Here is a 12,271-nt window from a genome sequence, read left to right on the forward strand (position 1 = left end):
CCCCTCTGGTAAGCGTGGTTAACTCTGTTTCGATCCTACAAACAAGAGCCTCTATTGTAAATATTTTGTATTTTATTTATTGCATGAAAATATATGCCAACTCAAATCGTACGATCGCACGACTCTTTGGAAAGGAAAAAAAAATGAGACCTTAAAAATTTGACTTCATTAGACAAGCAGGAATTGTTTAATGTGGTTACGACAATATATTTTTATGTATTTACCATTGGAAATCATCTTTCCAATATGCGTGCGCACCAAAGTTCCATGAATAAGCAGGAGAGTAGTGTTGGAAATATGATCACATTTTGGTATATTTTAATCTAAAATAATAAGACAATAGGCATGATAAATATAAGGAATAATCTAACGATTATGAACAGAACATTTGACAGCATGCTTAATATATGATAATCACGAGCATCCATTTGATCATGATATAGCAATGAAACCATTGCTAACAAGCATTCTAAAACATTAAACAGAATGGAGGAGAATGTGATATTCCCTGAAAATGGCCCTCTGCTAGTGTTTGAGGCAGTACTGCCTCTGTTGGTGTTGTTGTTCCCGTTGACGTTGCCGTCACCGTGCACGCCGCCGCCGTCGTCGTGTGAGCCACCGCTGCCGTGGGCGACACCGCTCCCAATCCCATTGCCGTTTTCCGTCAGTCGACATGATGCAGTGAGCAGTCGTGTGAACGCACTCTCCAAAAACCTTAGCTCCCGCCTACCCGAGCAGGTAGTTCCAAACCCTCGTGTGCGCAAGAGAAAAGAACCGGGGAGACAGAGAGGCGGCGCAAGAACTCGAGAAAACCAGAGAGAGGCGGCGCAAGAACTCGAGAAAACCAGAGAGGAGCAAAAGCAGTGGAGTGAAAACTGTCGTGGCCTCAGGAAGGAGGAGGAGGAATATAGAAACCTGAATCCATAGCCCCCGATCCCGCGCAATCAAATCGTGATGCCACGCCACGTCCCGGACTGGCCGGTCAGCCGGCCGGCGCGCGTTCGTGACGGTCTTCCTACCGTCTTAACCAGTCAACAGAGAGTCTCACTAACCTCTCTATTTAAGTTGAGCTTCTCCACCTTAATTCTCCAAGGTGACATTATTGTCGGAATTTTAATTAATCTTAATTAGGCCTAGCCCATTTTGATTAACAAGCAGAAGCCATAGCAGCCAGGATTGAGTAGGTAACCATAACCCTTCCAAGAAATGCCAAGTATGACAATATTATCGTTTTTCCCAAAAGAAGAACATACTTTGTTGAAAGAAACAGCCATTTACATCTAAATGTATGAATATCAAAGCTAGTGTTAGTCCAACCCTGTTTGTACAACGTGCTAGCTGTATTTCCTTTCTCTGTTCTACCAAGAGAATACAAGTGCTCTGTCTTAGTTCTATACTTCTTTTTTTTTTCCTTTATAAGAAAAAAAACATTTCTTTCATTACACAATGAAGAAGTATTGTACACCCAGGATTCCAGAGCCAGGTTACAACATTAAATAGCTGATAACTGTTGTTGCTAGCAACAAAAGCAAGGATTTGTGCCACTGAAATTCACAGCCGGAGGAGAGATTATGTGCATTAACTGTGTAGGTTGATCCGGTCTTTTCATCATTCATCTTAATGCTTGAGGAACCTGGGACAACAGGGAAGGCGAATATGATCAAATGAGCCCCCATGTATTACGGAATATTTTTTCTCCAATACCAAATTCAAAATGCAGTTTGAAACATCAAGTAGACGACACAAAAACATTATAAAATTTCAATGTGTGAAAACTTACAGTTGTAATCTGTCCACCCAATAACTTGATTTTCCAAGTCATAAAGAACCAGTTTATTTGAAAGCACCAGATCTGAAAGTAATTACATTTTAGAAAAAAAATATAAGGAATATATCTTAAAGTAAGTAAACATGAGAAATAACCATATGCACCTCCCAAAAGCACCATATTTTTGGCATCCTTGGATTGTAACCCACCGTTTTGGAACCCCACACAATACAAATTTTTCTGCATAAAACAAGTTATACATTTACATGAATCATTTACTATCACAACTCACAAGTTGTATTAGTGTGTTATTGGTTGCTTTACCATGTACAGTGATGGTAAACAATCTTACAAATATGAGAAAACAACTAATGTCGTCCCATTTTATAATTTTTTATCTATAAAGTAGAAACAATAGTTGGTATTTGCACAGTTTTTCAGAGAAAAGCGTCCTGCTTTGCCGGGGTAACAGAGTAGTTTACGGGGATCTCCAGCTTACTGAACCAATGACTGCCACATATGGCCTGGCAGAACCTTCAGGAGCAACCCAAATTACGGAACTCGGCTTAGCTAGTAGGAAGACCAGAAAGCAAAAGAGGAGTAAAAACACCACTCAGATTGGAACAGTACTGACACCCTAAAAGGAAGAAAATAGAACTTCATTATCCTATTCCAGTCCACGATGGTCGCAAGTTGTTGATCACTGAATGAAGACACACTGTATTTTAAGTAGTAAAACAATGTTCCAGAAAAATAGTAGTATATACGAAAATCTTATTTTTCTTTGCATTGTACCATGACAACAAATTTAATCAAGCATAACATTCTACGGTATTTCCAGGTTTAGTTGTGACGATGTTTTTTTTCTGGTTTACAAGGCCCACTAAAATTTAACTGAGATACTTGTTTAGAACAAAACAACCATAAAGAACAGAGCATCTGTCTGAAGGGAAACGGTAGATAGAAGAAGAAATGAGACAAAGTACTGCAAACATTGTATCAAGAGATAAGTTACAAGAATTTAGCTATTGATGTGCAACATAACTAGTTTAATCCAATTCATCCTTATTATCTTGAGCTAAATTAATTAGCAATTACTGCAAAATAGGAGTCTGTCGATTAAGTGTGCTATCTCTGAGTTCAGAATTTGCCCCGTCTTTTTTGAAACGCTTGATAGCTATTCGTTCTGCAGGACTATAATGCCCCACAAGTCCACACCAAGCATGCGATTGTGTTTCCAGATCTGAGGTGCTAAAATCCAAAGAACTACACGCCACTACTAAGCAAATGTGATACTGAATAAGGTAAAACATCACATGGCATCGAATCCAGAAGGACATAAAGTGCACCAGAAATGTTGTTCTATGTTATGTAGTACTGAATATTTATTATTGGTTGCATAGTCAGAAAAGCCCGACCTTATAAACCTCAGAGAAAAGGTACAAATCAATAAGCCAGCACACGGCACAAAAAAGATCATAAATATATGCAAACAAAATAGCATAGAGCAATCTCCAAAGCATGACATTTAAGAATTTAAAGTCAATTTAGATATTCAAATGTTCAGTTCAATATTGACTCAGCATGCAAACAAATAATGGACAACAGTCACAACATAAGGTAGCATGGCAGTGATGGGGCTAGTGCATTAAATTTTACATGAATACTAATGGGCTAACATATGTTTGCAGGTTGAATGGTCCACAAAAAATAGGGAAGAGATATTATTAATTTACCCCATTTTGGAAAAGATAATCATGCGGCGAAACAGTCAGTGAAACATCTCCCTCAAAACGAAAAGTAATTACAGGAAATCCATCGTCTACACTGCAAAACGAAAGAGAGTTATCATTTTATCAGCATTATCATTTGAATCCAGTATCAGTATCTCCCACCTAATGTAAACCTTGAAAGGCAATTTATAAGGAACCATTATCAAGCATACCTTCCAGAATATTGGAAGCAATCGAAGTCTTGGGACTTCTGTAAGGATATGTCCTTATGCTTATCAAATACCTGCATAACAATCAAGAAGACATAAAATGATGTGCGCAAACCACTCTTGGTTAAGAGGATTGATTCAGAGAGGCTTTCATACCGCAGCCATCATAGACGTATAAACCACCTCTGGGACATACGCTAATGTTGTCCCACTATCAATGATGGTACCTTTACTGTTACTTGAATCGAAAGTATCTGTTGGAAGTTGTAGTGTGGTACTACCAACATCAATTCCTTTCAGGTTGACATTGTAGTGTGGCCTACAGTAATGAACAGGGAAAGTTGAGAGTGTGGCAAGTTGCCAGGAGGAAAGAAGGCTAGTCCGTTAATGTAGTTTTAAACCACAATTAGCCATTCAAGATGAAGAGAACAGGGAACCCATTGTGGACACAAGCAGTGGTTAGTGGAACTGGTAACTGATGAATTATCAATCAAGACACAATATATTGTCAATACAGATGAGAAGGCACAAGATTCACATTTGTTAGTCACCAAGATGTGTAATCAAGAGTTTGATAGGCAGAAGAGTCAGCTAGACTGGAACATGCAGTATTTAAGTCACATGGATTAATCATAGGTCAGATACAAACATGCCTCTAAACAAATATTTTAATATGTGAAACAATTCAAATAAAGATGGAGTGCTCAAGAAAAAGCATGTGTTGATGTATTCCTACAGCAATTTGAGGAGTTTTTACTTCTTAGCAGTTTTACGTTGATTCTCTAATTTTTTTTAAAAAAAATATGTTGTATGAAATCCATATAATAAATGCAATCAAATTACATCACCGTTGAGTTAGTAGTTTTAAATACAAAGAAACATGATATTTCAATTCTGTATGCAACCAGATATCCAAAAATACATTGCTAACATCAATGAAGAGGCCACTAAAAACAGCCAAAAAAAACTGAGCAGCTACAGAAACTTTTTTTTTGACTTGTGGTTGGTAGTAAAATCTGGTTATCATTATACTCTTCATCCTAGAGATTTGATAAAGCGAATTAAGACACCAACAGAGAATGATATAATTATCAATTACACAAACGAGTGTGGACATGGAGGTGCAAACCAAAAGGTTGATGCTAAATCCTAGAAAGAAGGGAACTCTGCACATTTGAATACAATATTTCAAAAAATCAATACTGTAACGATTTAATACGTAATTCATTATCTTACATTTTTCTCAAAAAAATTACTATACTAGGTTTCAAAATTCAAATTGAATGAAACAAATATAAGCCAAGAGTCAAACTAAGTTTAAGTTTGAATTCAGACAACACAGTAAGTGTGTGATAACAATCCTACAATGAGCTATCAAATTGTCTACTAGGTGCCTAGAATTTCTAGAAAACAGCAGTCAGAAGCTCTGGATGCTGACATGGAACATGTTATTAACATCAGTTAGATTCTTTTTATTATAAAAAATACTCAACATCATTGGACCACTGAAGCCTAATTCATTTGACAAAATCCAAATCTTGAACAGATCTTTGTAAGTAGGGAAGAAAGTTTCTGATTACACACTTGTCACATGTCATATGCAAAACTTGATGATGGTCAACTTCCTGGTGTAAAGTGAAGCATCAGCTAGACACTACAGACTTGTTATGCCAGGTCAAGCCTCATAGCAGGGAACAGTCATATGCAAGGCTATACAAAATAAATGCATTAGTAGAGAAACTCGATTTGGATAGAAACGAAGAATGATTGAAGTAAACAAGAAACAGACAAAAGAATAGGAACAGCTAATCGGTAGAATATAATGACGTACATGTTGGGCACCAACGGTGTTGTCTTCACTTTTGGTTGAACCACATTCCCGATAGCGAAAATCCCTCCACCATTTACAGTGTCCAGACAATGAGCAAACTTCTTCTGAACTTTTCCCGCGGCAGCGAGCTGTGACAGCATCGAAGAATTCGATTGACCAAATCCAAGAATCCCATCAAGGGCCAGGTTTGACGACCCCAAATCCCCGCCTAGCTTAGCACCACACCTGCAAACGACGACGGAGATCGACCAGCTATTGGCATCACTTCCAGAAGGTTTTACACCCCCTCTCCCCCGCAAAAAGAACTCACCCGAATGTGACGCTCGCATTGGCCGGCGTGGTTTGACCATCGCCGGTCACCTGGTTGTACTGCAAGAAGTCGGTGATGAAGAACCCGGCCGTGGAGCTCCCGTCTCCGTACGTGATGCTGTACTGGCACGGCGATGAAGTGGTGCACGTAGGCAGCACGCCGCCGTAGTTCTCGACGCAGAAGTCCTGGTCGCAGGTCACCAGCTGCCCGCTCCCCGACCCCCTCGGGTCGTACATCGTCAGCTCAATCTACAAAACCAGACACCAAAACTTCCCCCAAATCAAGCAGATGTAGACGCTGAAGCCGGCACAAGTAATCATCAATTCATTCAATCTGTAACAGAGGAGGGATCGCAGATGGGTGGGAAGCAAAGCGAGTACCCCAAGGTTGCTCTTGCGCGGGCAGCCGTCGCAGGAGACGCAGTTGACCCAGAGTATGTCGCTGCCGGTGTCCACCTGCACGTAGTAGCCCTTCGCCGGCGTGCCGATCCCAATCCGCGTGAAGTAGAGCCTGCGCCCGCGCTCCCACCGAGATCAGAAAAAGAGAGACCCACCCACGCGAACGAAGAACGCGCGCGCCCGCCCGCGCACGCACGACTAAGGGAAGTTTCGCTGAATTACCCGGTGCCGGTGGCGAGGCCGCTGCCGCCGAGGGGGAGGTCGACGGCGGCGAGCAGACGGCCATGGCGGCGGCCGTCGTGCTCCCGGAGCGCCGAGAGGTGGCCCTCCCCGCCGCCGCCGTGTCGCGTGAACTTGCGCCGCACCTCGAACACCCCCGAGGGGGTGGCCTCCTCCGCCGCCTCCGCCGCAGCCGACAGCGCGAGCAGCAGGACGAGGCAGAGGAGCAGGGAGGAGGCGCGAGGAGTGGTACCAGCACGATCACGGGCACCGCGCGCCGCCATCGGTCGGGCCGGGCTCTCGGCAGCCGCAGCCTGCTCCCGTAGGCTGGTCTCTTCGCCGGCGTCGCGCTCGCCGGAGAACGGCGAAGAATTGGAGAGGACTCTGGGTTTCCGGAAAAGGAGGGAGAGGAAAAAGGAAGAGGCCGGTGCGATGCGAGGAAGGAAAACGAGAAAAGGAGGAAGGAAGAAAAGAGCGTTTGATCTCAACGGTCGCTATTTAAATCGACATCGCCTATTGCTATTGGCCCCCTTCTTGTTGTACTTTTGGCATTTTCCATAGTATAATTAATTACTTAGAGCATTCCTAACTCCTTATCCAAGTTTCATCCTCCACGTTGTTATTTAGATTATTATCCAAAATATATTATCTATTCATATCATGCATTATTCCAATAGAACAACTATATTACATTATTTATATATATTTTATTAATATTTAGCAACTATCTCCTTTTATTTTGATATTGCTATTGCGATTGGATATTGAGATATGGATAAATAAAAGAGAACATTTATATTTGAATTTTTTTTAATATGAATGATACTCTATTTTTTATAATGGGATAGATGACGTCCTCGAACTTTTTTTTTCTCTCATATTATTACTTTTAGGATGGATGACAGTACAGATGATCGTCTGGATTTGCTCTTATAAACCGGATAAATCCATGGGGTGATATGACATATTGGCAAATAAAAAAACATTTTAAGCATGACTTATAATTTTAAATATTTAAAAATTTAAATAAGACGAACATTTAAACATAGATTCAACAAGTGAACACTGTCAAATATAAAAACAGATGAAGTAGTTTTTAGATTTGGTTTATGCTTAGAAGATAAAATATATAATTTAAATTTAGAGTTATTTTTATGATTTATTGTTACATTTACAGTATTTTCTTTTCAATAATTAAAAACTCATATATAAAAAGATTCAATTATAAATTAGCTTTTAGTTACTGCCCCTCCGTCCCATATTATATGGGATTTTGACTATTTATTTGTAATTTTTAACCATTCGTCTTGTTTAAAAATTTAGTGTAAATATAAAAATTTGTAAGTAATACTTAAACTATTTTTAATAATAAGCAAAATAAGGAGAGTTGTGAAAGTTCCACAATGACAAGGACGAAACGCGAATATACATCCTCTTTTCGCCAAACGTCCGATCATTTTACACGATGAGTGTGACAGGCAGTGGACTACTTGTGGCAAACTTTTTTTTTTTCTTTCTTACGAGCCGGCAGGCATAAAGAAACACTTCGCGAAGCCAACCAGGCCCGACTCGAGGAGCAGCCACGGATGCGTGCGGACAAACACAAGCCATCCGACGCGGCACGGGTTAGATAGCCTAATCCAGGATTATTTATTATCTTATTATTCGGTGCTAAATCGCTTTTTTTTATATGTTTAGTCGACGTCGAGATCGACGGCCATCGTATCGTATCCGATCACAGTGCGTTTGAGCTCACGAGGTAAGACATATCTCTGAAAGAAAAATAATTTACAAATAAAATTTTTATATTCGTATTGTTGAAAAACTAAAAGTGAGGGCTATAAAATATATTTTAGTGAAGAAACACCAAAATTGTCTCTAAATGAAAAATTTTAATTTTAATTTATAAACATACCAAAAGCAAAAATATAATGTTCATCTTACAAAGTTTTTCTTTTCACTTTTGATGTGAACGGCATCGATCCGCGGCGCTTGCGAGGGGACCCGTCCACGGAAACGACCGACCCGGTCGGTCGGTCGGTCGACCGGGCCAGCTCGATCGATCGATTTGATGAGGGGTGTGCTCGGTTTTTCCGCTGCTTGGTTCTGACTCGCGCTCGATCGATAGCAGCAGCTGGCCACACCACGGCAACTTGGCAAGCACAGTCGACCATGTTGCAATTAAATTATTAATCCAGTTAACATGTCGATGAAGCAATCAGCCGGATCCACCGGTATATTCATGGGTTTTCTTCTATTTTAGGGGAAATGGCACAAGTATTCCTGGTTGGAATTGTAAAGCGGAAAGAAAACAGATGTAAAAAATGATGAAACTTCGTCAAGTACTTTGTTTAGTTCCAACGTAACTCCAGCTTAGATCGTAGGGTTTCTGAGGAAATTAAAGGAAAAGATCAAAGAGTCCTCTAATTAATAGAGAAGTATATAGATAAATATAAGAGTATATAAAGGATATTAAAATTAAACTTACACTCGAGGTTACACTCAAGGTTAGACAAAGAGAGATGTTTGTGTAAAAAAATCAGTATAGTGCTTAACTTAATTATGTTGTTAAGCACCTCACTAAGCAATCTATATCTGAGGTGCTTTAAACCGGTACCCTGAAGCAGCTTTTAGGGTGACCAGTTGCAATTGAGCGCCGGTGAAGTGAACCAAACCGGCCGTGTCGCGAGCGCGTAGATGACAAATTGTACTACGCGTGAGGCCGTGGGCGTTGCCGTCCCCGCGTCTCGAAATTAACTCGTACTAACAACTTGCAGAACGGCTGCAGCTGCACTTCCCTCGGTTTCCTCTCCCCCGGACAGCAACCGCCGTTGAATAGACCTCTGGATGGATCGCCACCAACCCAAAAATAGTCCTCAGTTCATAGCGACACGGCATTTATATTGCCAAAACTTGTAAACAATTTCGGCCGGCACGGACGGCACATGAAACTGATGCTTGGATATACACAGATAACCTAGGCCCCGTTCGTTACGTCGGTGGATAAGTTAATTTATCCGGCACGAAAAACGTACCAATAGATTAATATATGATTAATTAGTTATTAATTATTAAAAAAATATGAAATAGACTAATATGATTTTTTAAAGTAACTTTTCTATATAAAATTTTTATAAAAAATACATCGTTTAACAGTTTGAGAAGCGTACGCGTGAAAAATGAGGGAGACAAAGATAACTTACGTTGTCTGCCGAACGCGGCCCTAGACAATGTGCGGCCGTTTTTTTGGTACGTTTCGGATACGAACTTGCGTTGATTGCAGTGATATGATCGATGTAGTACGATTTATGACTTTTTAGGGTGGGGGTTAATCCACGGGATTGATAGGAGCTTAAATTATCCTGCTGGTGGTTTAGGAAAACATGCAAAAAATGTAAATAGGCTTCCAGTAAAATAATACTCTATCAGGATTTTAATATTTGTTATATATTTCTACCGTATACTGCAGTAACTAATTTTAGTCACTCTTCATCATTCTATAAATCCAAATGCTAAAATCATACCTCTCATTACACTCTTTCTATATACTAGATAATTTCTAAATAAGAAATTATAAAGATTCTATATGTTAGAAATTGATTTCCCAATTATAACAAGTCAAAGACTTTCTATATATTACATACTTTATATAAAGATAAATACATAAAATTTTCAATTATAATGCTTTTCTGTAAAGATGCATTGCATATCTTTAGTATCGAAGTTCAATCATAGCATCGACGCGACATGCATAATAGCACGAGCCAACACGAAACATCGTTACAACACAAGTAACGATGCTAGACAATAAAGTCGTATTCAACGGCATATCGCGGTTGCGCTAATCGTAAAATCGATCAACTCTCTAGGTCACTCTTGTTATACGTTTAAATAGCCAAATAACTAATAATTACATCATAGATAAATCTCAAGTAAATATGAAAATGAGTAAATTTCTTTGGGGTTGTAAAAATATTTTGTTGATATCATATTTATGTGAAATAAGTAAATTTCTTGATCTATCAAATGATGCATCACTTTAGAACACTTTTTAATTATTAAAAGATATGTATCTAATGATAAATACGAATAGAAAACACAACCAATGAAACCATCATTAACAATTTTACTTTGTTATAAACTATGTCATAAATTTTATAAACTGAAAATAACACATACAATAAATATTTGTTATTTATTATTTGATCACTTAATATTTGATTTAATTATCTTTTTATGTAATGTAAGAAGACATAAGAAAATTTATTTTTAAACTCATAAAAAAATTATACTTTTAATTACGTGTTATTTGAGAATTGCACAGTTGTTTTGTTTATTGGATATATACAAATATAAAAAAATCATTATTATAAGAAGATGGAAAGTTGTATGAGATCCAACTCATTAGTTTTTGTTAAACTTAGCTTTACTGAGTTTAATAAATATATTATCTAATTAAAATTATCCGTGCAATGTATGAATTTGATCTTATTGTTATTCAGAAATTAGTGCATCAATTTGTTGTTGTAATATTTCTGAAATTAGTGTATAAAATTGCCCTTGCAAGTTTTGAAATCATCGTTCAAATTTGAAAACTTGCAATTGCAATGTGTACCAGCATATAATTAGTTATGCAAAGCTATAACAATCATTATTGACTAGTGGTTCGCTATTATATAATCATAGTTTGTTTAAACAATAATCAGACTAACAAATGCTTCATATATATAAATAGTTTTAAATGTTTGGCTATATAATTGTATTTGAAAGAGTTTATGATATCTTGTTACATTACAAAATTGAGCTATAACGTTAGCATGGATACAACATGTTTATGTAAATACGTTAAAAAATATATGTCATGCTTCAAGTTATTTTAATGATGAAGTCATAATAAATACACGTAATCCTTTTTAATAAATGAATTATTAAAATAGGTCTAAAATCAGCGGCATTACATAGAACTAATCTCTAATCTCTATATGCTTTCCCATCCAGCATGCATGTCGCTTGCTTTAAAGTTCATGTTCCAATCAAGCGCTTTGACCGTTGTTCATGTGCTGCGGCAGATCTCAACCGTTGACTTATCCATTCTGGTAATACAAAACCGATTTATTAGGGTGCATGTTAGGCCAATACAAACTTGTCTAGCACGGTCTACCCGCCCGTAAAGTTTGACCGCTTAGTTGCTATGTATTACTCCTTCATCCCAAAATAAATCAATTTTCCACCTTTTTACCTTTAATTTTTGACTCTTCGTCTTATTCAAAAATTTTTTGTGATTAATACTTTTATTTTTATTAGATGATAAATCATAAATAGTACTTTACGTGTGACTAATTTTTTTCTAATTTCCTAAAAAAATTTTAAATAAGACGGATGGTCAAACGTTAGACACGGAAACCGAAGAATTCATTTTTTTAAGACAGAGGGAGTACACTACATCCTAAATTTGTTAGTGGTCTTTTTACTAGAACACCGAGGAAGGATTGTTTCCTTATATCGTCCATCAGCATTTTAATATATAACGTCGTGGATTTTTATCATATTTAACTATTTATTTTATGAAAAAACATTGTACAAATATATTAAAAATTTAAGTTATAATTAAAATATATTCAATAATAAATCCAATAATAACACAGTAGGTAATAATTATATAAGTTTTAAATGCATACAAAAAGTTAAAGGTGTTATTATCAACTAAAATACGGAGGTGCCGACCGGCACCGTATATCGATTTTCCCGTCCGAATACCGTTTTGACATGAAAAACATAAAACCGGGAAAAAATCAAGAAAAGC

The 12,271-nt window shown here is 37.9% G+C and overlaps 1 protein-coding gene across 3 annotated transcripts; it reads right to left on the bottom strand.

Annotated features, from left to right (window-relative positions):
• Positions 1 to 1,273: 1,273 nt before the first annotated feature.
• Positions 1,274 to 6,911, bottom strand: LOC102719555 (aspartic proteinase 36-like). Of its 3 annotated transcripts, XM_040521001.1 has the most exons (10): positions 6,472 to 6,752; positions 6,232 to 6,361; positions 5,852 to 6,099; positions 5,542 to 5,766; positions 3,867 to 4,029; positions 3,714 to 3,784; positions 3,505 to 3,595; positions 1,933 to 2,008; positions 1,781 to 1,852; positions 1,274 to 1,633 (listed from the first exon to the last, which is right to left on the bottom strand). In XM_040521001.1, exons 1-10 carry the CDS (start codon positions 6,750 to 6,752, stop codon positions 1,485 to 1,487), a joined length of 1,506 nt encoding a protein of 501 aa, XP_040376935.1. In that variant the 3' UTR covers positions 1,274 to 1,484. The 3 variants fall into 3 exon arrangements, 1 of the variants encoding a protein (XP_040376935.1); XR_005811132.1 differs by lacking the exon at positions 1,274 to 1,633 and having other exon boundaries at positions 1,830 to 1,852; positions 1,933 to 2,338; positions 6,472 to 6,911; XR_005811131.1 differs by lacking the exon at positions 1,274 to 1,633 and having other exon boundaries at positions 1,830 to 1,852; positions 1,933 to 2,405; positions 6,472 to 6,911.
• Between the last annotated feature and the right edge of the window lie 5,360 nt (positions 6,912 to 12,271).

This window comes from Oryza brachyantha, chromosome 2, assembly GCF_000231095.2.
Source record: "Oryza brachyantha chromosome 2, ObraRS2, whole genome shotgun sequence".
Lineage (NCBI taxonomy): Eukaryota > Viridiplantae > Streptophyta > Magnoliopsida > Poales > Poaceae > Oryza > Oryza brachyantha.